The 27472-nt window shown below is 52.6% G+C and overlaps 7 protein-coding genes across 7 annotated transcripts; 3 read left to right on the forward strand and 4 right to left on the reverse strand.

Moving 5' to 3' along the window:
• Positions 1 to 38: 38 nt before the first annotated feature.
• Positions 39 to 1973, reverse strand: J4E83_000575 (uncharacterized protein; the record flags this gene model as incomplete). Its single annotated transcript, XM_049327536.1, has 4 exons — positions 39 to 1207; positions 1258 to 1576; positions 1631 to 1833; positions 1883 to 1973. The coding sequence occupies 4 exons, from the start codon at positions 1971 to 1973 to the stop codon at positions 39 to 41; spliced, it is 1782 nt and encodes a 593-aa protein (XP_049193681.1).
• A 3650-nt stretch (positions 1974 to 5623) lies between these two features.
• J4E83_000576 (uncharacterized protein) lies at positions 5624 to 7487 on the forward strand (the record flags this gene model as incomplete). The annotated part of the gene is made up of 2 exons (XM_049327537.1): positions 5624 to 5662; positions 5727 to 7487. 2 exons carry the CDS (start codon positions 5624 to 5626, stop codon positions 7485 to 7487), a joined length of 1800 nt encoding a protein of 599 aa, XP_049193682.1.
• A 1161-nt stretch (positions 7488 to 8648) lies between these two features.
• On the forward strand, positions 8649 to 9872 carry J4E83_000577 (uncharacterized protein; the record flags this gene model as incomplete). The annotated part of the gene is made up of 1 exon (XM_049327538.1): positions 8649 to 9872. One exon carries the CDS (start codon positions 8649 to 8651, stop codon positions 9870 to 9872), a length of 1224 nt encoding a protein of 407 aa, XP_049193683.1.
• Positions 9873 to 10645: 773 nt separating this feature from the next.
• Positions 10646 to 14005, reverse strand: J4E83_000578 (uncharacterized protein; the record flags this gene model as incomplete). The annotated part of the gene is made up of 7 exons (XM_049327539.1): positions 10646 to 11115; positions 11171 to 11713; positions 11772 to 12178; positions 12621 to 12907; positions 12957 to 13371; positions 13425 to 13795; positions 13898 to 14005. 7 exons carry the CDS (start codon positions 14003 to 14005, stop codon positions 10646 to 10648), a joined length of 2601 nt encoding a protein of 866 aa, XP_049193684.1.
• Positions 14006 to 17382: 3377 nt separating this feature from the next.
• J4E83_000579 (uncharacterized protein) lies at positions 17383 to 19104 on the reverse strand (the record flags this gene model as incomplete). The annotated part of the gene is made up of 7 exons (XM_049327540.1): positions 17383 to 17669; positions 17764 to 17815; positions 18133 to 18430; positions 18486 to 18518; positions 18573 to 18694; positions 18754 to 18861; positions 18973 to 19104. The coding sequence occupies 7 exons, from the start codon at positions 19102 to 19104 to the stop codon at positions 17383 to 17385; spliced, it is 1032 nt and encodes a 343-aa protein (XP_049193685.1).
• An 866-nt stretch (positions 19105 to 19970) lies between these two features.
• Positions 19971 to 21024, reverse strand: J4E83_000580 (uncharacterized protein; the record flags this gene model as incomplete). The annotated part of the gene is made up of 3 exons (XM_049327541.1): positions 19971 to 20423; positions 20476 to 20544; positions 20599 to 21024. 3 exons carry the CDS (start codon positions 21022 to 21024, stop codon positions 19971 to 19973), a joined length of 948 nt encoding a protein of 315 aa, XP_049193686.1.
• A 312-nt stretch (positions 21025 to 21336) lies between these two features.
• On the forward strand, positions 21337 to 21713 carry J4E83_000581 (uncharacterized protein; the record flags this gene model as incomplete). Its single annotated transcript, XM_049327542.1, has 2 exons — positions 21337 to 21353; positions 21404 to 21713. The coding sequence occupies 2 exons, from the start codon at positions 21337 to 21339 to the stop codon at positions 21711 to 21713; spliced, it is 327 nt and encodes a 108-aa protein (XP_049193687.1).
• Between the last annotated feature and the right edge of the window lie 5759 nt (positions 21714 to 27472).

A 27472-nucleotide genomic window follows, 5' to 3' on the forward strand; every position in this document is an offset into this window, starting at 1 on the left:
ATTACTTGTACATAGCAAATACATTTCAGATCGCGCTTTCAGGTCCGCAGCCCAAGTCTCTTAGGCAGCTTACCCCGATAGACCCACGCCGCACCCGCAGCGACTGCACTCAGCGTCCCAAGCACCAACGTCGTGTTACTCACCAGCGTCTCCTCGCGCACCCTACCAATCTTCGTCTCCTGCTTCCCCGTCCCAAAAACTACTTTACTCGCACTAACACCGCCAGTAGCAGTCGCACTCGCCTCCTTCTCCCCCTCATCGATAGTAGCCGTCGTCTCGAAATCCTCCCAGTCAATCTTGGCAAGCTGCTCCTGGTACTCGACGACCGTCCCGGACCAGTTGTTGGTAATCCGCCCCTCTTTGTTCTTATACCATGACATGCAGTTCGGGTCGGCGAAACTGCTGTTCTTCAAAATCTGCTGAATACCTTCATTCCACTCGTGTGTCCTGTCTTCTTTGGGCATGATGCCCATCCTGTGACCGCGGTTTCGCGCATCGAGGACGGCGGAAACGAGGGTGTTGAGGTAGCGAGACTGTGCTTCGATCATCAAGATGATAGAATTGTGGCCTAGGTTTGTGTTGGGACCGTAGAAAAGACCGAAGTTGGGGAGAGAGGGAATGGTAGTGCCATAGAGGGCTGTAGCACCGGAAGACCAGATTTCTGCCAAGGGGCGCGAGTTGGCTCCGGTGACTTTGATGGGGTGGAGGAATTCGACTGTGCGGAAGCCGGTCGCGAGGACGATGGTGTCGTGCTCGTGATGTGTGCCGTCTTCGAGTTCGATGCCGGTTTCTGTAATGCGACGGATCTTGTTGGTCTCGAGTGTAGTTTTCGGGTTGGCTACGGCAGGATAGTAGTCGTCGGATATGATGACCCGTTTGCAGCCTGGGCTGTAGTTTGGTGTGAGTTTCTCCCATAGTGAAGGTTGGTCGGGGATTTGTGTCTTCATCATCTCCATGCAACTGCTTCGAATCACTTCTGCAAACTCGCTCTTGCTATCCGTGACGGCGTCGTGGAAGGACTCCCGGAAATCCATCATGGAACTGCGTATGCGCCAGCGAACTGGAGGTAGGTAGCGCAGTACGGCACGCTTGAGAGCGCTAACGGGACCGTCAAGACGCGGGATGACCCAGTTCGGGGATCGTTGGTAGATGGTCAGGGAAGAGGTTTGCGGTAAGATTTCTGGGATGATCTGAGCAGCCGTGGCACCTGTGTCTTTGTCAGTGTTCGTTACTCCAGACAAGTGCTATTGCGCGTACCGTTGCCGATGATGCCCACGCTCCTGCCCTCAAGCCTGTGGCTCCAGTCCCAGCGCGCTGAATGCATGATCTTGCCCTTGAAGTTCTCCAAACCCTCGATGTCGGGGTATTGTGGCTGGTTGAGCTGACCGACAGCTGAGACCAGAAAGTCGCACTCAATGCTGTAGGCGGGGTTGAACTCTGCATCTTTGCCGCCAGTCACGTTCACGTCGACCTTCCAGCGGTTCTTCGAGTCGTCCCACGTTGCGGCTTCGACAGATGTGTTGAACCGAATGTATTTGTATAGGTTGTACTTGCGGGCTACGTTGCGGAGATAATCCTGCAGCAAACGTTAGTGTTTGTAATATGAGGTAGATATCAGAGAAAGACGTACAAGTATCTCCTCCTGTCCCGGATACTCTCTCGTCCAATCTGGATTTTGTTCGAAGGAATAACTGTACAGCATACTCCAAACATCGCAGCAGCAACCGGGGTATTTGTTGTCATGCCATGTGCCGCCGACACTAGAGCTCTTCTCCACGATGATGAAGTTGTGGCATTGGTTTCGCTTGATGAGGTCAATCGCCATACACATTCCTCGGTGATGTTAGCATGACAGAAATTAGATGGTCATTGAAGTACCTACCAGAGATGCCCGCTCCGATAATAACAACTGCGGCATCAGTATGGTCCTTGTTTCCGACCGGAACCTGTGGCCATGGCTGCGATCCTCCCATCTTGCTGGGTGACTTCTTTCAAGGGTCTGTGCTAGAAGGGAGTGTTTAATGGCAGAAACGGATTGGATGTAGAAACACTTGAGAAGGGCGAACGGACGAGTGGACCCCAAGAACCCACCGCAGGGGCTTCTTGCCGACGATCATATGGCATGGTGTAGTACCATCATTGCCATCCAGCGAATGATCGCGTCGATAGCTACCGGGTCCGAAGTAGTTCGCGTCCCCTCCCCCTCAGTGACTACATACCCGAGCGTCCTGTCCCGAGGTAGTACAACATCGGCCTGGTCCATGCGTGCAGTCGTCACACTGCCCGGGGTGAGTGTGAATTCACGATACCATTACGGCCGTATAGCTTGATGCTTCTGTAAGCCTCGTTCAGCCCATGAGGGAGCATTACGGGCGTAACGCAGGGCGGGGATGAGTGGCGGTTGACAAGGATGGTACGACTGAGTGTGGGGAAAGGGCTAGCCGGCAGCTCTAACGCTTTTGGGACAGCAGCCACGCCACCGTCGAGTCGACTAGATCGACTCATTTGATTTAACGTTCAAAGCTAAGCAATGGGGGTGCAAGCATGGCGAGTCGCGTTGGCTATTACTTTTGGATTGTTTGCTTTGACTAATTTACCACATTGCTGTCACACATACCGCCACCTTGTCTGAAAGATGTAGTGTGGTGTGGACAAAAAAAAAGAACTTAGATTTGGTATAAGGACTATTTGGTGCATGAATCGCTCAATCTATCCGCTTCTTCCCTCTGTAGGTTCCTGCGACCGCGATATCCTTCTGCCGCGCCAGACGCTCGATGATCGCGTCTGGCCTGCATGTCCCTCTTTGACGCCCCTTCTAGAAGACTTTCTCGTGAGGAAAGCTCTTGGCCGTGTGCTCCATCATCCGACTCGAACTGGTGGGTCTGCACCACGCCCCATCGTACGTTCTTTTCTCGCTGCTTCCCTTTATCCCCTCTTAAGTGCGGGCCAACAGAGCTCTCTGGTGACCTAGAGACTGCGCGCATTCGAGCCCATGCCTCGCTCATTTCTGTCTTGGAGACATGTAGCCTCGGGTCTCTGGGCTTAGTCTCGATTAGGCAAGCCTGATCAGCTTGGGAAATGCGCCGTCTCTGTGTATGTGGTCGGCAGGAGGGCTTGTGGAGCGCCGTCGCTTGCCTGTCTTTCGAAAGGTCATATCCTGCGCCAGGAGTGTCTTCGCTTTTGGTACCGTTCTGAGGTTGTGCTTCGCGCTCGTGTCTTGATTTGGCGGAAGGTGTTTGACTGTGTTCAGTGCTTGCAGCCAAGTATCGAGTTTGCTTGACTTTCTCGCTGTATTGAAGATGCCGTGGATCGTCGTGTAGAATGTGCTTGAGTGCAAGGTACAGGAGGACAGAGTACTGAACGACGGTGGCTCCCGTACTCGTTGGGTTTCTTGGAGTTTTCGAGTTTGATGCTCCCGATGTCTGCAAATTAGAGCTCTTCATGTCCGATGGCGTGTAAAGCCCATGGATATCGATTCATCAGTGCGATGCATCATTGATTCATTGCAGTCGTATGAATATGCGCTGTTGACGCCATAGCTTCTGGTGACTCTGACTTCGTCAGTTGACGTGGAAGCTATAACCATCGCCAAAAACCAACAGTCCAAGCTCGAAAGCTTGCGACAGTGAGATGACTGTTGAGATGAGTGTTACAAGTTGAGGCGTTGCCGGGACCTCCGTGAACCTTTTACAAGATTCCAAGGTTGTAATGTGTGCGATTGATGTCAACGGGAGGGGCCGCTCACTAAGGCATAGGGGCTGCGCGAGATGAATTTGGTCAGCGACTACGTATGCCGGTCAATTATGCTCTGGAGGCGTCGCAGTGCCGGACTTCCAAAGTTTCGCGGCGGCTCTTTGTTTCGAACAATCTCGATCGCTTGGATACCAGCAAGGCAAGCATGCATTCAGCAGTAATAACTTTCAACATCACTGGGATCGCCGCGCAATTTCGTCGAGTCGAAAGTTTTACACCAAGACTCTGAGGCAATGTTGACGCGAATCGTGATTGTGTGCGTGATGAAAAGCGTGCAGCAGTAGTCGCATGCTTAGACGTCTCGCACCAGGCATCAAATGAGCCTTGCTGAAGAAATTCGTGTTCGCGCAGTGCTTACCCACTGGTAGTGAGGCCGTTGCATGGTGCCGGCCTAGGGTATTGAAGGCTCATGTACCCACCCGAAGCAGTGGTTAAGTGTTGACTTATTTTGATCTCGCACCATGGTCGCACGATGCCGTCCCTAGCGACAATAACAGGTGGACCTGCGATCTGCGATCTGCGCGCCTAGCGAGTGACAAGGCCGCGAGGGTTTGTGAGAGTTGAGCGAATCTTGTGGTAGCTTGGGCGGCGAGTATTGGTAGTTTTAGCCGACGCACTTCATGGAGGGGACCCGCACATAAACCAGACGGCTGAGCAACTTGGAGCTTGGTTGAGCGTGGATGATAACGGAGCACTGAAACGCAAAACGAAATGCTTGGATGACGCATGCCATGACGATGAGGGGGCTCACGCAGAAGGAATGGAGGGATGAAGCGACCGTTTAGAGGCCTGTCCTGAAGCCAGTGCGCTACGGCAACACAACAATAGCCCGTCGGGTTATTCCCAGGATATTCTCACGGAAGTTTCCAGCCAGGGTCGGCAGACAGAAGTTTCTTCTCGCCGGCGGAAGCTTCTCTCTCCCCTGCTATTAAAGGTTGGACAGTATTGCAGCGGTGGACATGGCAGCAGTGGTGGGTGAATGGCGAATGTTTTACGATGTGAAACTCGCCCCCGCATGTCCAACCGTCGTTCGCTGGGCCGACAAAATGTCAGCAAAGGACGCAGCGCGATTGGCGTGCTGGGTGCAGGCCAGGGCGCAAAAGGAGCATCTTCGTGTTTAATGGAGTGCGGTCGTGTGTATGGAGATCTGGAATGCGGTCGCCGGATCGAGCTCATGTCCGCGGCCCTTCTTGGCTGCTATTCGTGGGGCCGCAGCGCCGCTAAGTTTCGATAGTCTGGTTCTGCTGGGAAGGGGCACACGATCGCTCCTTCCGCCGATGTCCAGGGCTGGCTGGAGGGACTGCGAGGGCAGGTCATGGCGGGCTGTGGCTGTTGGGCGTCTTCAGGAGGCGCGTGCGGGTGGGCGACAGAGGGTTTGATTGACGAGTGGCAGATTTGGCCGCTGTCGAGGCTTCAGGCGCCCACTCGGCTGATTGGCTGCTTTATCATTCTACGAGGCATCGAGACTCCAGGCTGGTGGTCGGCTGCGTCCTGTCTAATGCTAGCTGCCACTCTGAAACTCCAACACCTCCTGGTCGGGCCGGCGCACACCACGACGCGCAGTATACCTATCGTCCTGTCCCGTACTTCCTGGGAGCTCTTCCTTCCTGGCCCCGCTGCACTGCACTATTCGATGCAGGCCAACCCACGGCGCATCACCACGATTCTTCCGTCATATCCTCCCAGGTCCCCCATGCTTGCAGTAGTCGCCAGTAGCTTTGTCTAGCCATTCCTAGCCGACCATACTCTACCGGCTTCCCGCGCGCGCACCCATTTCCTCGTCGCGCACCTGCACCACATATACACGCTCTGCAGCCGCACTCTACTCGAAATACTGCCTTCGGCCTAATATAGCATACTCTAATCAATCATGAAGCAACGCAAGTTCTCCTTCAATCTGGCGCCAGTCGTACGTTCCATCCCCAGTCCTTTGTCTGCAGTCGCATCCCAACAGTAACTCACCGCCAATGTAGAAGATTGCCTCGAAGCCAGACCTCTCCGACAAGCCCGCGCCGGATCCGACTCCCTCTTCGTCGCACAAGAGACATACCTCCAAAGATAGCATATGCGACCAATCGCCCTACATCAACCGCCGCGTCCTCGACGAACATACCGATCTGGAACTGCGCCTAGCATGTCGCGAAATCCTGCAGAACTTCAAGCCGTCCGACCATGGCATGGAGAACACCGATCCCAAGCTCGACTTTGGTGGCCTCGGCCGACGGAAGGAGAGTAAACCACAGGCCACTGAGGTTGCTGTCCGTATGCCCACTGGCGCGCCTCCAGAGCTGGCAGCGACTTCGACGTCATTCATGATGCGCAAACCCAGCACCAAGACGCGCTCACGCACGAAGGCGGACCAGGAGATTAGAGCAAGGACCTACGGAGACATGCCTGCACGCGCGAATAGTAGTCGCAAGCGAGCTGACTTCGGATGGCTTGACGAACGGGACGCAGAGAGGGAGGAGAAGCTGAGGTCATACGGCAAGACTTCTATGGACGTACCGCGATCGAACGTCTTCCATAATGACTCGGACGAAGACGTGACCCTTCCCGTAGCAGTCACGTCTACTCTCGCCAACGCCAAGATGTCGTCGTCAGTGCCCACCTCAGCATCTTTACCCTACAGCAGGAGCATGAACCGACTATCCCATCAATCCGATAACCCAGCAGCAGTTGCAGACGCACAAGCCGCAGAATGGATGCGTCGAGAGCTGGAGAAGAAGCGGCAGCAAGAAGCATCGGAGGGCCACCGTGGCCGCTCCTCGACTTCAGTCCGACCACCCAGTCGTGCTGCCAGTGTCAAGGAAAGCGTTAAAGAATACATCTTCCCAGGCTCTCGCAGTCGGGCTCTGAGCCGTGCGCAGTCCAAAGAGTCTCTTCGTCCAGCAGCCGACAACGACGACCAGGGTCTCTCACGCAGTGGCTCGAACTCAGGATGGCGTAGCTGGGGCATACCCCGCCGCTTGAGTTCAAGAAGCAACAGCAGACCAGGAACCTCGAAAGGAAAACCGGAGGAAGCTCAGCCCAGGAAGTCAGAGTCCAACGGCCTCAACTTGAACAGAGAGCTACCCCCACTACCAGGTCTGGACACATGGAAGGACCATCAAGAATCTCCTCAGGAGGAAATAACAGTATCGATGAAATCTCCCACATCGCCAACCGCCGCAACACACATTGCAAGCATGATGCGCTCGCAAGAACAGCACCAGGAACGCTCTCCCGCCGCGAAGAAACACAGGAAGAGCGGATCTGATACGTTGGCCATGCAATTCAACGATTCGTTCCCTGCCCGGAAGTCGTCTCGCAAACAGGAGACCAAGGCCATCCCACAGCCCACAAGGACCAATCCAGGTAGCCCAACACAACCCGGAAACACGATGACTGGCTGGTCCTCTACTAGTAATCTAGATCAGCGCCTCGAAGTAGGCTCCAGCAACCACACTCGCCAACGAAGCGGAGATAGCAACTCTGCCAGCAACCAAAGTGCCGAGGCGTCCACCTTCTCTCGTAAGATGAGTCTGGATACCACCGCCCGGAAGACCCTCTCCAACGAGCCCAAGACCCCAGGCCGGGAAGAGCAAAAGTCCAAACTGAAGAAGATCTTTAGCGGCTGGATGCACAAGAAGGACAAGAAAGAGGACTGGATGCACAAGATGGAGAAGGAGGGTGTCAGGGAAGGTGTTATGGTGCAGGACGGCAGCACGAGCGCGTCACCCGTGGTGCGCTACTAATTTCCCTTCTCCGCCGTCTGGGTCTCAGTCAGGGTAGTACCTTCCGTTTTGAATGGGTCATATGCCCAATTGGGATATCTGTATACATGTAATGACGCTCACGCGTAATGTGCAACGACGCAACGCCACTTTTCATTTCTTCTCGGGGGTTTCTTAGGGAGTTGTATATGCGGTTGCGCCGTCATCAGTACGATGCATTTTCTTTTCTTCTTGCATAATGGTATAGGATTGTGGTAATAGAATGAGATTTCTGGAGTTTTTCACAATCAGTGCATGATGCCGGTGCTTGCAGTGTCAGAACTGCATGACGTCCGCGCTCCATCTTTATTTCAGTCATGAGAAGAGGCCAAGTTGTCGGTTGGCGCTATACACGTGACTGCGCAATGATGTGTCACGTCAGACTGGGTGCTCCTTCCATGACTACAATCTGGACACCTACCCGCGTTCAACAACCAAGCAAGCGTCTATCTCCAGCCTCATGTGCGCACTACATCCTACTGGCCGTTAACATGGGTATGGAAGCCGGCGTCATTTCGCGACAGCGACTGACTGCATATCAGCAACGCCCTCACCTTTACCTGAAGGTCCCCGCTTTTCCACATCAATTCGAGGTACACGTAGGTGAGGTGTCTGAGTGGTAGCTATGGCAACACTATACGACTGACCGCCTGCCTCATAACAACATCACACGACTGTAGACGCAGACCGACTGGCGATTGAGTACACAACGTGCTTTCCTGTGGAGGTTCCGACGGTACCTACTCTCGATTCCGAATGCACCTACCACGATCAAGTGGCCACTGCAAACTACTTGCTTCAGAATCGGTGACACATCACATACACCATCCCTGTGCAGCTCCCATTGGATTTGACGACATACCACGACCGACTCTGTGAGAGCTATGCCTCCAACATGATCGTGCAAGGAAGCTAACACCGAGCTGTGCAAGTTCTATTCTTCTCGCCAGAATGCCCATATCATTATGACATTCTAAACGATACATCCACAAGATCTCCCACTCCACTCGTTCGTACACGAAGTCAAAGCTCCATCTTTAGTCACAATATCCGCCGGCAATGTGCAACGTCATTCACTTTTCCTTCAAATGCCAGCATCTACTACGTCTACGAAGATCGCGCTGCAAGGGTACCAAGCACAAGATGACGAGGACAAGCATACGAGCTGCTTGTACTGCTGAATCCTTCCTTACTGTATACGTTCAGACTGACTGCAGTCCCTGCGAGCATAAACTATGGGAGAGCCAGTGGGAATCCAAGCTAGGGCGAGCGAGATCATATCTAGCTAAGCTGATAGAGAAGCGGATGGCTGGTGTCGACGAAATATCGACTCTAGTTCGGGAACTTGACGAGCAATATTACGTGGCTTCCTGGGATGCACGTAACATGCAGATAACCTCACACGCTTTTAAGAAAAGCGTGGCGCGGGTAAGCATTACGGATCACCGGACAGCGCGCTCACCCCTGACCCAAGAAGTACGACCAGAAGACGTTGTCGATCCGAAGAAGCACGTGAAGGACTGGATGGAGATGGATGATAACGACTACGATGGGGACTACATTGCGAGCACCGACCCAATCCACCCAGTCAGTACCGATTACTCGCATCCTTTCGACGATGATGACGGAAGCTGGATACTCAATCACTTCTCGCCAGAAGAAATGGAATCTGCGGCCGGAGATCTAGACTTCGACCAGAACGGATGGAGTTGGGACAACAACGATAACGTCAACGACAGCGACAGTGAGAAAGGCGGAACGCCTATGATTGCTAAATCTCAAGAAGAGAACACTACGTCACAGATCGGCGACAACGATCTCATTGCATGGGGGCCGGAAGCCTCGGCGTCCTCCAAGCTTTCGAAAATCAGCATGGATGGTCTCAGTATGGAACAAAAACATGCGAAGGAGCAGAAAGAACTCATAATCAACGCATTCTGGGTTGTCGTAAATGAGTCCACGGAACCACGACGACAACCAGACTCCAAAATGGAGGATCTGAGCGTGATCCTTCGCAGCCTCGACATCTCTCACAGTACTTCAGCGCCTTCGGCCCCTTTCACGCCGAATAATTCACCTCACATGTGGATAGATGGTCCCTCAGACGCCCATACTCCACCATCAACGCCTATCCAGCCCACAACACCACCAAGTCCCAACTCAACATGCACAGCTTACAACAAACAACGCAAGTTTCTCAAGAAGCGGCTCCAAGAAGATGCTAACAAACACAAGTACTACAGTGACTTGCTCCTTGTTTCGCGGTGGGAGGCGAGGGCGTTCGAAGGACCAGAGGGGAGGTTTATTGCTGAACCCCAGATGGTGAGGGCAGGTGGCGGTGGAGGAGGCAACGGGTGGTTTCAATAAGAGTTCAAAGGTCGTCAAGGGCTGATGCACTGGGAGTTGAAGACGTTTAGAGCTCAGCACGAGGTGGGCCATGTTTTATTGGCACCTCATACTGAACAGGTCTGCAGCCTACGTCAGGACAAAACAAGCAGATCAGAAGCCTCTAGCGTCAATGTAGGCTTCAGGGTGTCAGACTTTCCCTTGATCAAGGCGCTGCAAAGCTCTGAATACCAGTGTGAATGGATGTACCTTTCTTCATTACTCATATACCGGCAGGTCCATTGCGCACTGCCATTCATAGCCATGTCTATCAAAACCCACTCATGCGCCGAACGCTATGCATAAATCTCATCGCTGAGCTAAACGCATCAGATCACGTAGAGCGTGTAAAACAGCCCACAGCATGTGCAATGTCGCCAGAACCAATCTGCGTACGATCCGATACGTCCCCCACCCTGTCCAGTAACATAGCCCCAGTATAATTAGTGGGAACATGATCGGGCTCACTATAAGCAAGAGCAGATAAGCTGGCCCCATACTGAGAATCGCGAACACGGCATGATACCATTGGTTGACAAAGTCCCAGTCAAAATCGTCGGGAATATCGTCTGGATCAAACAGCGCATGGGGATGACGGCCGTCAGTCATCGCGCATACGCTCCGTCGCCTTGCCAATCTGGAGCACCATCAGCAACGTAAATAATCTAGAAGTCTACATTAGCTCAGGGTGTTCGTTTCCATACTAATACAGACTCTGACGTACCCGTTCATTCATGCTGGTGGATCGACAGGGATCACCACCTGTCGCCACCAGAATCTCCGCTCATGACAGTATTGAAGAAGTTGGCGTCGCCGCCGTAGTTGCCACCTCCGCCATACCCGCCCATGCGGTTCTTGCCCTGGGTCTTGGCGTGTTCAACGATGGAGCTCTTGCGGCCGAGATCCTTCGCTAGAGAGACGGAGTTTGTAATGGATGATAGCAGGTTGACTAGCTGCACATCAGATGCTTCTTGCTGGGACTCGAGCGAGAAAGCGGCTGAGTCTGGCGGACCAAGGATATTCAGGCGGGCGAGCATGGCAGATACACTGCGGAGAATCGAGTGATCTAGAGGCAGGGGATGTTGCGCGTCTGGCGCGGCGTTGACTGGTAGGGACGGGTCGGAGAGGTACGATGCTGGGAGCGAGTCGATGTATGCGCGCAGGAGCATGATTCGTCGGCTGAGCATGCGAATGGCGTTCATCTTGGCTGTAAGCGAAGAGAGAACTGGACAAAGGTTAGTATGTCTGTACCAAGTAAAATTTGAAGTGGCTGAACCTACCCTCTTCATCGTCGGCGTTCAAGATGACCGACTCGTCGATGGGCGCGTCCTTTTCTTTCTCCTTCTCCTTCTCCTTTTGCTTTCCCCGTGTATTCCGCTTCCCAGTAACCTCATCGGTTCTTGAGGGCTCCGGCGCTGCACCGACCACGTTTGCTGTGCCTTCTACTGCAGTAGCGTTGCCACCACCCCGCGCGACGAAATCGACAGAGATCATTTCCGCCTCGCCAGTCTCAATCGAGTAGACTAGCTCTCTGAACTTGGTTGACTTCGCCTGTACAGCCCCGTCGATATCCATAGCCTTGTCATTCGGATCGCTCGATGTGTTGACGGATAAGGATTCGTAGACGGTGAGAGGCAGCTTTCCGGCAGCGGTTTCTTTGGAGAAAGCATTTTCTGGGTGGAACAGTACGAGCAGCGGAGACTCGGTGTAGACTTCGGATATGCGCGAATGGATAGGCAGGATGTGGGGTTCTGGACCGGAGGCGGGACCGAGGGTAAACCAGCCTACAATGTCTAATTGTGGCTCCTTGTGTACGTCCTTGACTACACTCAGGTTAGCTTCATTCAGATGTGGAAATATGAGGTATAGACGAGAACTTACAGTCTTCGATACGCTTGCTGAACCATTCGTCGTCTAGTACTGTCTCTCCGTCTTGGTTTGGCAGGAGCTTTGCTTGGAAAGCAACCTCCATCGTGATATTCTGACCATCTTGCGCGCCTAGTATGGCTCCGACTACTGGTCCTGTCTGCTGTCGTAGTGTGTGCCGTGTTACGCAGTCTGTTATTGTGAGGAGTACCAGCGGGTGAAGTTGTACTGTTGGACTTGCGTCAGAGGCGCGGGTGGTCGAAACGAGTGGATTTCCTGATGATTCGGCCATGTTTGCTGCAGTGTAGTTCGGTGTCGCGTTTGGGGGTTCGCGATGGTCGAGATCGTGGTAGAAGGTCGGAGTGGTAGTCGAGCAGCGAGGCAATTGCAATGATATGGTCTTGGTAGGGAGCTTGCTTAGGCTGCAGCTGCCACAATTCGTGGGGTTGTGCCAAGGCGCTACCCGTTCAGCGCTAGTGTCAACGCGACTGCAGCGCGACGCGCTTTCCTTGGTAAAGATCCGTCATCATCCAGGTTTCACTTCACTCCTTTTTCTCGGACTTCAGAATCAAGCATCACGAACCGGAGCGAGCGTTTATCATCGGAGTACGATTATGCCATTATCATTTATGGTCGGGCCTAGCCTCCAGATCTTTGCGTCAATCGCCAAATACACTCCATAACTCCAAATCCAACCCAACCCAAAAGCGAATGGTATCTTAGTCTTGCTCCAGACTTTCAAAACGCCTGACCGCGGTCGCCGCCTTTCGGACGATCTCTCTATGTCGTTTCTATCCTGTCGTTATGAATGCCACACAATTCAATGTACATATTAGTGGTTTCCTGGGCCGTTCGCTTCTTTACATCTCGACGAGGACTTTGAGAACAAGCTTGCCGTCTTTGTCGACCGTCTTGCCCGCGAGCTCGAAAGCTTCCTTTGTCGATGTCAACCCATGGAACCTGTGAGTGATCATGTTGTCAAGACTCGGAAGTACACCGGCAGACAAGATCTTGATACCAGTGGGGTAGGTGTTGGCGTAGCGGAAGATGCCAATGATGTCGACCTCTTTCAGATGAGATGCTGACATGGGTAGTGTCTGAACTGGCGTGCCCATTCCGACCATGATGAGCTTGCCGCCAGGCCTTGTCGCCTACGAGAAATTAGGATTAGGTTTGCGATTGTTTCCGGAGGAGACTTACGTATAGTCCAGCTTGCATGCAGATTTCCTTTCCAGTGCAGTCAAAGGTGACATCAGCACCTTCAAAGTCTGGCTCGTTCTGGGATGCAATCTGCATAACATCGGCAGCCAATTCCTTGGCTACGGCGAACTTCTCAGCAGTCTCGTTGCCATGTTTCTGCGGGGTCACGATATAGCCCTTGTGTGCGAAGCCGTTCGCCAAGGCGTAGTTGATTCGCCCATAGTCGATGTCTGCGATGACAACGGTTGTGGCGCCAGACACCTTAGCCATCGCAGCTGTCAGAAGGCCGACTGTGCCTGCGCCAAAAACAATGGCCGTGTCACCCTGCTCGATCTGGGCTCTTCTTGTTGCATGGATCGCAACAGAAAGAGGCTCCAGAAGCGCAGCCGATTCCATGGAAACATGCGAAGGTAGTCTGATTTAAGTTGTCAGCTAAGTTCGGCTTCGGGTCGATCATGCACGACATACTTGTGGCACCATTTCGCGGGATGGTTGATGCGTTCCTGAAGCGTCCCCTGGAAGTGAGGCACAGATTTGGCGCTACTCCGAAACCTCATCTTCGGGCAGAGATTGTAGCGTCCGCGTTGGCATGACCTGCAGTTGTCGCACGGCACACCTACCTCCAGAGCAACACGATCGCCAATCTGGTAGCCGGTAACACTCTCGCCGATGGCAACCACAACCCCAGCAGACTCATGGCCTAATGACAACGGCTCGCAAGCCTGCAGATCACCGTTGCAGAACTTGCTGTAGTAGGAACAATCGCTTCCGCACAGTCCAGTGGCCTTGATAGCGATCTGGAGTTCATTGGCGGCGGGATCCGTAATGGTACGAGTTTCCTAATTGGATTCGTTAGCTTCACGTTTAGATGCTCAATATACACCAAAACCCCCACGAGTAGTGGGTAGACGTGGGATGTGTAACGAAATTGGAAGGCATACGAGCCGCAAATCCCTTGGCCCATGTAAGACCGAAGCTACGACAGTCGAGGACTTGGAGTAGTGCCTCGTTGGGATTGGATAGATATCTGCGAGAGCTGAGGGAGCCATTACGAGAAAATTTTGGTAGTATGGGGGATGGTGGCAATGGAGCGGGAAGAGGTGAGGAAGAGATAGCTAACAGAAGCCCACCCCACGGGAGCGTGGAGGCTGATATAGTTGTTGAGAAGGCCCATTTCGATCAACGGTGGCCTGGCACAAGCTGGGCTTGCCTCAGGTTGGTGCATCGGCGAGATAATGGCATCGCATGAGGGAAGATTCAAAGGTTCCACGTCATTTGCTAGGCGTATCAAACTGGCGGGACGAGCATGGATAGGGATGCGCGACCAGAGCTACTTGGTACGGTAGGCCTCGCGTAGTCTTTTCTTTATCCCGTTACTCTGTGTGTATATATGAGGCTAGATCTTCTTGTGGGTACACGACCGGGAGCTCTTGTTATTCGCCCAGCGAGCTAGTATCTAGGGACTCAAGCATTGCTAGACTCGTTTTGCCGGATCAACACCGTATAGCTCCGGGACGTGCACACGCAAGATGCGATATAGGAGCAATGTCATAATGCAGTGTGTATCTTGAGCACGTCTTGTCTTGTGTAGTGGCCGTCTATCAGAAACCCGCCGGCGTTGTGAAACAGCGATAAGGCACACTGCACGGCTGTGGAGCCCGCTGCCAAAGGTTGTGTTGGGATTTACGGCAGCGAACCTGTCGGCTGTAGTGGCCCTGCAGAACCACAGATCCCTGAGCAGGACGCGCGAAACATCAGCCTGATATGCAGGCTGTCCTGTCTCGGCGTTAGCATGTCGTTACCGCTAAACCAAAGCTCAAACCATAAGTCGTCCTCTGCCCCCGGTGCATCATCAATCTTGGATTCTTAGGGCCTGCATACCGACGGGAAAATTCGACCGCTGACTGGCTAGCGTATCTGGCTGATATTCCAGAAGACTTCCCGAAGTCACTTTTGCAATATAAAATCCCGGATATATTGCCCATGTGCAAACGGCTCACGCCCAACGGTGCGCCTCCAGCCTGGACTACTCTGGGGAGCATGGAATCAGTCCCGTAGTGCGGCCCCTTAGCGGGATCCTCCTGGGGCAACTGTGGTGTGTGTGGTAGCAGACCCGTTGGCTGAATGTCGGTTGGAGGGTGGGCATGGGTCATGGTTTGGCTACCGAGCAGCCCATTGACGAAATTCGTCCTACGCGCGACCGAACTGCCGGGACAAGAAAGTACAAGGGCCTCTTATCGGAGCGACCTCAACGCCAACTGCACGAACGACTGGCCCAAGGGATAGCTAATAGTCAACAGCTGCACCTTTGACCGAGGTGTGGCCACCAAGAAGCCATGGAAATTGACATGTGCCAGCATCTGCATGACAATGGCGAAGAAGCACCGGTAGCGCGCTGCAATGCCGTCCCAGATCTACCATCTCGACCGAGAAATGAGGTCGAGTGTCGGTGGTGAAGGATTCGGAGGAACAACGGTGATCGCGGGTACATGGCAGGCCCAGCACTTGACAGGGAAGCGGCCACGAGCAAGATGAGATGTCGTTACTAAGCCGACCCGCAATAAGCGTTTACGTATCTCTCCGACCGCCCGACCTGCTCTCCCATTCGACAACCACTGTCGTCTGGCACGCTGCCGAGCAAACTGCAGCAGCGGGACGGCAAAACAAATGTCGACGGCCACTCGATCTCTGTTCCATCAAACGTTGCACGGCAGAGCACCATGGTGGATCCGAGCATGCCCAGCAGTGTTGAGATTAACTTCTTTGCACACCAGGATGCGCCCAGGACTCGACTAACGAGTATACCTAATGTACCTATCCAGCCAGTGCGCTCCCAGCTCCGGCGCAACGAGCTACGAGATGCAATAGAATAATGGCCCTACTGATAAGCAAGGTACTTCTCGTTCGCACTGCGCATGCGTCTACCTCAACGCCCCAGGTATATTCAACGCTACTATAGACCCTGTCCATGAACGTAAAGAACACCGGGATGTCGCTCCACCAAGCGACCGACTCCACGACCCTCATGCATGGCCCTCTGAAAGCAGTAGGCGGTGAGCGAAGACCATCATACCCAGTTTGAGAGTTTCCTGTAACCCTTTGTTAACTTGAGCACGTTTTCGCGATCTACGTCGAATATATGTCAAGCGCTTGCACGACGGTGCCGCGGCGGTGAGCAATTTCACCTTACTCGCTTCCCTCAAAGCTGCCTACGCCACAGCATCCAACCACCATGACCCCGGGCTTAAGGATACGTATTCCTCAGACAGGCGGTCTGTCGGATGTAGAGGTACCGTTCCCCCTATCGCACCACCCCGCCCATAACAAGCTGCGGAGTGTGCGGAAGCCCCTCTCCGTATCGACATCGTGTCGCAAAAAAAGCATTGCATGTCGCAACCTACTCAGGACCACGAGGTTGCCACAATGCACAACGCCGCTTCCTGACTGGCTGTATTACGCAGTGGGTACCAGAACTCCGGATTGCGCACGGACGGAGGGGACCTGCATCCGCCATAATCTCCAAACAGTTTACCTGGAAAATCTCGAGCATTCTGTCACCAAAGTACCCTCTTGCCCATGAAGTTCGCGTGGAAGAATGTCATAAAGCGCTAATCCGCAGACTTGAGTCAAGGCGGGACAAGAGTCCAGAGGAACAACCCGGTGCCAAAATTCCAAGGCGGCGTATCTACTACTACTTTTGCCGGTACTTTTATGGTTAGAACCTCCGGAGATACCGAGATACCACCACACATCTCACGCTTCACTTTTGAGCTACAGGTACTTGACAATTGCCGTTGATCGTAAGCGAAACAGAACTGTGTGGATTGAAGAGCAAGAGCTGAGTCGGTGGTGTGCTGATGGCCTGCAGGTACCTGTGTATCAGGCAAGAGATGCAGATCATGTGTCCACACAACGTGCCGCCGCGGCATCCTTTGTAGTCGATGATGAGTATCGGCGTCAAGACGTGTCTCAACGAGACAACGCTTCTGTACGCTGACGCACACCTGCGTTTACCGATCAAGTGCCGTCTCTAGCAACCGTCAAATTTGTATCAAGGTCCGCTATCTTGGACAAGCTATAGTCAAGACTCAACGGTCAGCTTTGACTCCACATCGGAGAAGTGCAAAGGATTCCGCGTGCTTGTCTAGCGCAATGCGATATCGCTGCGTGGACAAGGAAGCCATGAGGCACATGTCAGGCCACCAGCACGGATAGAGCCGCAATCTCCATCGCCTGTCAGTTCGTACCCGGTAAACTATGATATGCTGTTCTCGGTCGACGGGCAGGAGAAAGTAATCAGGCATGCATACACCGCTCGCTGGGCAGCATGGTGAGATTTTGGGTACTCCAAACTAGACGAACTTACTCAAGAGACGGGTCAATTATCATCCCAAGACCTTCAACATTCCGTCTCTCTAACCCCCTTTCACAAACTACTCTCCCGCTTCTTCTTCCCCACCAACCCCTGCGCCTCAAGCCATTGGCGGATAATAGCATTCGTCTCCTCTGGCTTTTGGATCAACGCCCAATGCGCAGCCTCCACCTCTCCCTTCGTAAGCTTAGGAATGAAATTATCCATGCTCTTTGCCATTGCGGGCTTTAGCACGCCGTCGTGCGTGGCTTGGATAAAGAGGACAGGTTGATTGATTATCTTCCTGTCGAGCAGCGCTTGGTCTTCTTCCCAGTTCGTGCGGCGTTGGCGATACCAGTTCACTGGGTTGAGGGGTTAGTGGTTGAGCTTGAAGTGGTGTGTAGATATGGGTAGATGTATCGTGGATGAGTGGTCGGTTGGGGAGGGAAGACTCACATGTGGGGTGGATCCCGTGGTTGAGATACTGCTTGACGTAGTAGTCTAGGTACTGATTCGCTGTTAGTACACCATCGCTTGTTGGCAAATCCTTCAGCTGTCTTTCTGAAACAAGATGATGCAATGGATCGATCTCGACATGTCCTTCGCGCGGGACGATCTTGATGTCGAGCCGAGTCGATCTTTTGGAACCCTTTCCCGCCTCATGCATGATGTGTCGGAAGTGGTAATGCCTCTGTCGAGCGACGTAACCACCACACAGCATCCCCTCAAAAGGTAATACGTTTGTCTCTCACGGCAATCATGCACTCTTCTTTCCCTTCGATTCCGCACTCGACACGCGTTCCAGCATAAGAGATCATCACGCACCTTTCCATTCAGAATCTTGCTCTCACCGATCTTTGGCAAGTTTTCGACCAGTATCCCTTTCTCGGGAACGAACGTGACCTCGCCGTTTGATCCCTTGGCCCCATACATGCCGCTCAGGAATTGCCTGATCGACTGCTCATCGTTGACGCTCTTTTCCACTTCGCCCGAAGCGAGATGGACCTGGTAGGCGAATTGGGGTAATGGACCTTTGACCAGATCTTCGGTGGAGAAGTACTTGTCTGAAGGAGCGGTGTATGGTGTGCAAACTGAGAAGACGTGTGTGATGAGCTTGGGGTACCTGTGGGGGTGGTGAGATCATACTGGGTATGGCCAGTGGAGATGTTCACACTTACCACTGAGCAGCTCGCCAGACAACGAAACCTCCCCTAGGCAAGTCGTTAGTAGACGGAACCCTCGACGCATCCATAGCAGCCGCCTACCAGTCATGACCACCAAGAATGATCTGCGGTGCATTGACTTCTTTAGCCAGTGCAGCAATATCATCTGATGCTCTCTTGAGTCCATACAGCTTGATCGAGTTTGGCGGAACTTCAGGAGCATCCTGAACATCTCAGCTTCGGTATATTCCCCCGAGTCGCAAGACCTCTGGATTCGCCTTACCGTGCCACCGTATCCCATCATATCCGGCGCAACAACCCGCATCCCCATGTCGACTAAGAGAGGAATCTGATATCTCCATCCCATCGATAGATCGGGCCAACCATGAATCTTCCAAAACAGTCAGTACAATTATGTTGCTTTACTCCAAAGTACCCTTTACAACTGGAGAAGGGTGCGGAATTTGCCGGCATCGTATAACAGCCACCAAACACCACTCACCAGAAACACGGTATGCGTATACTCGCCAGACTTTGGTACCGCATATAGGTAATGGTATGTGTGTCCATTGAGCTGTGCAGTCTTGTGTTCGACACGAGGGTCTGATACAGGGTCAATTGGTTGGACAGGCATGACGTGATGTCTGTGCGACGAAGGGTAAAAGAAAATAGATTGCGACGAGGGTGGTTGGAATTTCGGGTTGTAGCAGCGATAGTCAGAACAGCCTTGGGTGATGATGGCGGTGAGCAAGCGAGTCGTCTTTGACGACGAAGCTGTAGATTCATGATGATGGTTGCTAGATTCGGGTATGCCGAGGTACCCCAATTGTGGGGTATGTAATCATCTCAGCCCTGACATCACTTTCATGATTCTCGTCGTTTACACGACGCGTAAGTTCTGCATGTGAAGCGCGAAGTCAGTGTTCCTTGTGTTGAAGATAGTGTTGCATGTATATTACTTTACTATGCTCGGAGATGGGCGGTTTTAGGATAATCCCACGCGCCGTGGGGTCCAATCTATCAACCCGAGTTCTAGGTAAGTCGTTGTGCATGCAGAATGAGGCGAGAACAACCGCAAGCGAGTACTGTAAGCTGTTGTTTGCCGGCGTCCGTGCCGGAATGGTGTATGCAGAAGATTATGCATGACCCAGATATTCGGAAGGAGTACAGTGCTGCCCGGAGCGCACACACAAGCCATATCCTGGATGTATAATCGACGAATAATGCAGCACCTGTGACATGGCAGGAGCCGTGACACAATTGACCATGTTTTGATTAATTTGCGAAGCGTTGTGACTATCGCTGCTAGGAATATGATGATGCTACGGTCGCATATCCAAGGTGGAACGACCAGACCCCGTAAGTCAACGCGGCCGGTTGGCAGAAGTTGCGACAGGACCAAGGGCGATATTGCGAACGGCTTCAATCGAGACTTGTCAACAGCGATCTATCGGGCCGGTCCTGGGTAAAGGCAAGAATGTATGGGCTTCCGGGTGATCTTCAATAGATGACAGTGTCCTCGGCGGCTTCCTCGACAACATCTTCTCCGTTCTCGTCGTCATCTTCCTTCATGGTTGTGTCAGCTACGGTCTCGTGAGTTGCACCGTGGCTATTCTGGATGTCCTCAGTGGCGCGCTCGACTTTTGCATTGGTGTCAGGGGTATCGGGCTGGTGGTCCTTCATGTCCAGGTCCTTGGGGGAGGTGGCGCTACCATTAGTCTCGCCATTGGTGATGGTTGTCTCTTGAGGTGCATGTGCATCATGGTTCTTACCGGTTTCTGCACCCTCTGCATCACCCTTTGTTTCCTCGGATGCGCGCCGTCTCCGCAGATTATCCGGTTGTTGGCGAGCCTCGTACTCTTCTATCTCGCGTTTGACGGTTTCTTCGGCTTCGGCTATTTGGTCACGTATACGGTCTTCTTCGTCGGGACTAGTTTCCCAGGGTTTGTAGTACTGTGAAAACGATCAGCTGTGGACCAGGGTGATCAGATGGAAGGCGACGTACGAGGTGTGGCTCTGACTTGGTCTCGAGGAAGTGCGCCATGGCCAGTAGATTTGCGTGACGTGCCCGCATCTATGAATTGTAAGCACCCAGCCAGAGCGTCAGGTGTAGACTGTCAAGACATACCATATCCCTCTCGAGAAGCTTGTGCTCCTTCCATCGTTGCTCTTTGCGCCTGGCGGCACGCTCTGCCTTCCTCTGTTCACTCTCCTGGTCGTCCTGTTTGCGCTGAGCTAACTGTCGCTTCTCGATCTCGGCGCGACGTTTCTGTCCTGTAGTAGCAGAGTTCTGTGAGAGTGCACCCAATGCGGCGCCGAATAATCTGCGCTCTCGTCCTCTCTCGCGTCGCACAGGGGTGGGCTTGTCGTCTTTTGTGTCTTTGGTGGTAGAATCACGTCTTTCTTGGATGGCAGTATCATTCTCGAGTCGTGGTCGCTTTGAGGTGTCTTCTGATAGTGATTCTTGTCGTCTCTTGTGGCCGTTTACCGGGGGTGAGGCTGGCAGTGATAGTTCATCCGGGAGGACTACAGCCGATGCAATGGGTCCGTCCATGACAGTATCGCGCGTCGTCTATGGGTTTTCTGGAGGTCTCTAATATGTGCTCAGCAATATCAGAGAAGCACGCGTGGAGGTCATTGGTGTAGGTGGCCCAGGGATCTCGCGATGGAAGCTTCGTGCACGGAGCATGGGTTCAGCTCACGCTAGCAGCGGACCACCGAAGCTGACTTTCACGACCGACTTTCTGTCGCACTGTCACGCGCCACCCACCATACCAACGCCCCCGTCACGACGAGACACCAAGCTCTATTCAACCTGCGATATTGAACACGTCCATATTCGTCACCCACTTCATAACCTTCCGCCATGTCTCGCCATCATCCGTAAGTACCCTCTCACCTCAAAGAGTCGCGCATACTAACACCTGTCGCAGCGATCTCGTCATGTGCCGCAAGCAGTCCGGCATCTCCATTGGCCGCCTCTGCGACAAGTGCGACGGCAAATGCCCCGTATGCGATTCCTACGTGCGCCCGACCACCCTCGCCCGCATCTGCGACGAATGCTCCTTCGGCAACTACCAGAACAAGTGCGTCGTATGCGGTGGCGAGGGTATCTCAGATGCCTTCTACTGCTTCGAGTGTACGCGCCTGGAGAAGGACCGGGATGGATGTCCGAAGATTATAAATCTGGGTAGTAGTAGGACGGATCTGTTCTACCAGAAGAAGAATTTCAGGAATCATTGAGGTGGCTTCAGTTGCTGCTCTGGGCGCCGTCAAGCGCGCCTGCGTTATGGGAGAATCTACAGGAAGATCTGGAGCTCGGCTACATCGAAGAGTCTACACGGGATAGCATGGGAAGAAGCATGGAGTTTGGGCGTCGCGGCAGCATTCTCAAGCGCCGCGATGTAGACAAAAATGGGTTATGGCGTTCAAAGATACCTCAACGATCTATCAATGGTACTTTTACCACTTTTCTACCTAGTAGCATTGCTAACAAGTCCGCAAGATCGATTTCCTCTTTGCTCTAGGGCATAGTAGCCTTGCGTGTTTCTTGATCAAGACAGTTTCAGCTGCAAAATACAACTTACTCTCCGCTTCTAACCTGCGTTCCTCATTATCCACTCGCGCCCGTACTCGATAAGTCAATCCATCTGGAGGCCAGCTGCCTCGGTGTCTCCACCTCATCGCCGGCGCCTTCCCCTGTTCGGCATGGGTTCAAAAAAAATCCACATGGCAAAAAGGACAAAAACATACAACAGCGGGGATTCGCTAGTGGTCACCCACCTAACTACTAATCCGCCGGTACAATGCTTGTATATGGCTGAGCGGACGGGAAGCCTAATTCTCATTGTCCTATGGTCGTATGTGAAGGAATGGGCAGCCGGATGGCTCATATACTTGCTACAAGCTCGACTGGCCCCTTACTAAATGGAACCTGCCGAGCTTCTCCCCCTACTTCTTTGAGGCACTGTGCGAAGGTCTTGGTGACCCCTCAGTTGGGGGAGATATCGACGAGGGCGGCGAAAAGACAGGCCAAGGCTATCTTACCGCTACGGCCACACGCGCAATTCTCTTTTTTGAGGCCGATCAAAAGGATCTGGGTTTGGTGTGTTTCATGGACATCGGAATGACTGAGGTCTCGACGTGCGAGACCACTGTCAAGGAATGTCAGCACGTCAAGAAGGGCGATGAGATTGGCATGTTTCACTATGGTGGAAGTACGCACTGTGTGATCTTCAGGAAGGGTTTCCGGATAGGCAGAATGCTGAGCACAACGTGTCTGTGAGAGCGAAGCTCGCGACTTTGAAGAAGATGACTTGAGAATACCTGGCAGTTGTTACTCAGTTAAGTTAAGCTTAAGATCTAAACAATTTGAAAATCTATTTGTGATACCCTGCACAACGAGAACCGAGTTACTTCCCACCTGTACTTGCATGTCGATTAGAAGTAATCACCTGCTTCGGCTGCTGGCCTCTCTACGTAGTATTTTAAAGCTAATATAACGTTATCATACTTCGAATGCTCCTTGCACATCCTCACTAGGAACTCTCCAAACCAATACGTGACCTATCATCTGCCTCTGCTTGTCGCAACAAGACTTGATCTGAGATTGAGGGACGACATCTTCGTAACTCTGAGCGGTGTGAAATAGGGAACAGATAGCCAACCCTGTACCGTGCGTTATGTAAGTTGCTTGAAATATCTTTGGAAGTATGCGTCCGCATCTCCAGGGAACATGACTTCGTCGTTCACAGGCGCATAAGCTGAATACCAATCCCCAAATGACCATGTCGCATATGATTTGACTGGCTCTCTTTGCTGCAAAGGCTCGCTAGCGGGAGTCTCCAGTCGAATTATAGACACATTGTTGATGATATCTTCAACGACAGATGTGAGACCTGCGGGCAGACGCCACAGCGTTGCGTACATGGCGGGCAATATCAACTCTTCGGTACCATCGTAGGTCAACATGTCTTGTGAAAGGTGAACTCTTACAGATGCAGCATTAGAAATATACTGCCAAAGATAAGCACCCTCTTGTGATTGAGCGTCAAGCACAACACTGAAAGATCTTTTTGGCATCCCGAGCTTGGTCAATGCAGCTGTGCGCATCAGCCAATCGACTAGAATGCGCATATAGTCGTGCACTTGAGCCATGGTGCCGGTAGCCGGATGTTTCAGCAGTTGAGCGGGCTTCGTCCAAAAAGATGGAGCAAGCATAGTAGAAAAGCTTGCTTGCATGCGAAATTGCAGCTGACGATTTTCCGTACAGTATCCGATGAGGCCTTCGGCATGGACTTCGGGGTTTGCGACGCTTCTGCAATCTTCTTGGAGGCTTATCGCGCGCAGCTGTTTGCGCGCGCTGGGTGCAAGCCTGCCAAGTGTGGCAATGCATATTGCGGTTGCTGAGAAATAGACGTTCGTTCTCTGATGCTTTTTGGCGCGTTCTTTGGTCGGCCCTTCAAATGTAGTTAACAAGTTTTCCATACGACAAAGTTCGTCATCAGTGGGGATTAGCCATGGGTTTGGTCGCCACTCGAGGACCTGTCGATGCGTTCCTTGTATAAAGGGTGGTTGAGACCAGGGATAGTACTCCGACAATTCGCACGCTTTGGAGATGAGTTCTTCGAAATCAGGATGGCCCGCAGTCAGATCCAGAGTGTACTGCACTGCATCGCAGAGGGATGCTGAGAAGACATCTCGTGGCATGTGCGAGTGCCATGACATCAGGCGCAAATCGAAGCCACATCGAATGGCGCGGAGGACTGAGCGGAAAATGTTGCTGAGGGCCGGATATCTCTTTGTGACTTCTGTGATATTGTCCTCAGTGACGCATTCAGCAACATAATGGAGCATGAGTATCTTCGTCCAGCGGGTAACGTAGAGCAGATGCTCGAACCGAGACGCGATTGATCGACAGCTGTTGTACGTTACATCGTCTGGGCCACTGGATGGTTTGAAAGTGATGGTGTTAACTCGATGCGAAAGACCTTGCATTTCCAGGGCGATTACTTTGCATGTGTAGAGCAGCCCAAGGTTTTCGTTGACCTTGGAGCGGAGTCTTCGAGATGAATAGTCGTAGAATAGGCCGTCTTCGTCATAAGCGCAATATGAGTAGATATCGTCGCGAAGTTCCCTTGGAATTCGAAATAGTGGCGACATGTGTTGATTGATCATGTTGATGAGGATGACTAGAATCGGTAAGATAACTGTTTTGTGGTTTTGGGTGAATCGACTTTAGGTGCTGAGGGATGCGGGGCTTCAAGTAGAGCTCGCGCTCAGACGCTACGGCAGGCAGCCTTCGTCATGTGACCTCTCGCCGGTACCTTGGGACTGTTCATGGATGTTCCAGAGGGGCCACAGGTGTGGAGCCCTTACTATCGTCGATGTACCATGGTACTGCAGATACGCGAAATTTCGGGGAAAGGCTGTTGCCCGACAATGTCAGCGTTGAGATGACGTAGCCCACCTACATGAACACATTTGAAAAATTTGGGGGCCTGAGGTACTATCGTAATTCTTACAGAACATTCAGTTTCAGCATATACCTTCTTTTTAGCTAACTTGCCTGCAAGCCTACCGCGAAGAAGTACAAATGCACAATCATAACTTGTACATGCCATGTTCTATTTGGTACGTCAGCTGGAAGCAGATCAATTTAGCGAAGGTTTACTTTCTGTTGATTGAGAATTCACCTAATATCATGCTGATGGTAGATAAATGACGGCAGCGGATACTGAGAGAACGTGGAATTGTTGCATAGCAAGTAATCTACTCAACGAGTAGTACACAGTCCAAAACTGTACGTCGAAAGCAACACACATCATGATTGGCGATCGCTGGAGTCCCCCAAGAAGGTCCTTAGATATAGTTTCTTGTCGCCGGGAAAATCCTGGCCCTTGAAAACATGATAGGACAACACAAAGTCGTTGAAGGTCCACTGGCAGAACGGTTGGGTTGGCGTGAATGGTTCCAAGAGCTCGTCAGCTGGTAGATCGAGCCGAATCATGGACCGCCCGTTCATGACGTCGTTGAACACTGTTGACAAGTGGACAGGTAGTCGCCAGGTGCGAGCAAGTGTTTCCATCAGGACGTGGTATGGGTTGCCGTGGCTGTCGATGGACTCACTAGTGAGTTCGTGTCGGGGGCCTAGCCTCTCTACTAGATGCAGTGCTACTGCTGCTGCTCTTTCGACGTATCTCCATAGACGAAAAGCCTCTTGGGAACGCACGTCAAGCGTGGCTGTGAACGATTCGTTTGGCATACCACGCCGGTGGAGGTCAGCCGTACGTGTTAACCAATCCACGAGGATTCGACAGTAAAAGTACTTTGCTGCCAACGCATTGACGTAAGTATATTCCGCTGGCCGAAAGTCCTCCCAGAAAGATGGGGCGAGATTAGTCGCGAATCCCGCCATGTACAGGATGCGCAGTCGCAGATTTTCCTTGCAAAAAGGTATCAGTCCCTCAGCATGTGCGTCAGGATTACTGACGGCTCTGCAACTCTCGCGTAAGAAAATAGATCTTACATGCTTGCGGACGTTTGACGGAAGTCTCCTAAGGGTTGCAGCACAAATGGCAGTGCCGGAAAAATAGAGCTTTATGTGGGAGTGCTGCCATGCCCAATCCTCTTGTCCTTGGCTCTGGGGTGTCAAAAGTTGCTCAATCCGGGATAGCTGCTCTACCGTTGGGATGAGCCAGGGATCAGGCTGCCAGTCTAGAATCTGCTGGTGCGAGTCCTTCACGAAGTGAGGGTAGTGGTCAGGGTGACGATCCGATGGTTCAAATGCCTGAGACACAAGATCCTCAAATCTAGGGTCACTGGAGATGAGATCGAGGCATAGCTGGACGGCTTCACAGAAAGACGCCGTAAATTCATCCCGAGGAAGGTTGATGGCCCTGTCCATATCCCACATCCGAGGATTTCCTCTCAAGGAGTGGATGACTGCCCGGAAAACGCCGCTCATGCCTGGACAAGCTTCAATGACTTGATCGATCATGTCGTCTGTAACGCATTCAGCGGCGTGATGCAGCATGATAAGCTTGGTAAGCTTAGCACAATGTAGTAGATACTCAAATCGAGCTGATAGCGAGCGTAATCCACGAAAGGCGTCCTCGTCTCTCTCCAAGCAGCAAGGAACGAACGTGATGGTATTCACACGTAGATGGGTGCCCTTCATCTCATTAGCTACCATCTTGCAAGTAAGCGCCAAGTTGAGCTCTGCGCCACTGGCATACTTCAGCGTCTTGGAAGGGTAGTCGTATGTCAGACCCTCTTCATCGTAGGCGTAGTAGTCGTAGATCTCATCGCGCAGCTCGCGAGGCAGGCGGCAGAGGGGGCTTTGCCGTTGCCCGGCGGGTCCAGGGAGCTTGGGGGTGGGTGATGTAGTCGTCATGGCGTTAGTCTGTAGTAAATTGAGAAGAACTTGGGAGCTTCGTGAGCTCTGATAGAGATGAAGAGAGGGGGGCATGGCAGATTTTTATGTTGCCAGACCTGGAGGCAGCAGCACATCACCTGATGAAGCTAACTGACCCTCGACCGAGAAATGCGACCATTCCGTACAATACTTTGGTTCTTTCCACAGGAACATCCTGATTACCCATCCTAGATCCACAGTATGAGGAAAGATCATCGAATGATTTAGTGAGTAGTTGGTCCGCAGACAGAGAGGTAGGCTTTGAGTGCGCTCAATCTGGGTATGATGTGCATCTTCTCAGACGCGTGATAAAACCTAGATGCAATTCGAGTATGCGTCATAAGCGATGACTACCATTGAAAAAGGTCGGGGCTCGCGAAAAGACCCTCAGGCTCGAGTGCGCAAGATAGAGAAGTTGTGGAGTTCAGAAGACCATCTCCCATCTCAGCGCGCCTTCCCCAACCCACTAGCGTCTTGGCACATATTTTCCGCCGCAACACCATCGCCGTCATCACCAACCCATCACCAAAGCTACACGCCGCCCACCACCACCCGCCATCGCACACCACTCCCGCCACCCGTGGCC

The sequence above is a fragment of the Alternaria metachromatica genome, assembly GCF_023757995.1.
Source record: "Alternaria metachromatica strain BMP 0045 chromosome Unknown scaffold_1, whole genome shotgun sequence".
Classification (NCBI taxonomy): Eukaryota; Fungi; Ascomycota; class Dothideomycetes; order Pleosporales; family Pleosporaceae; genus Alternaria; species Alternaria metachromatica.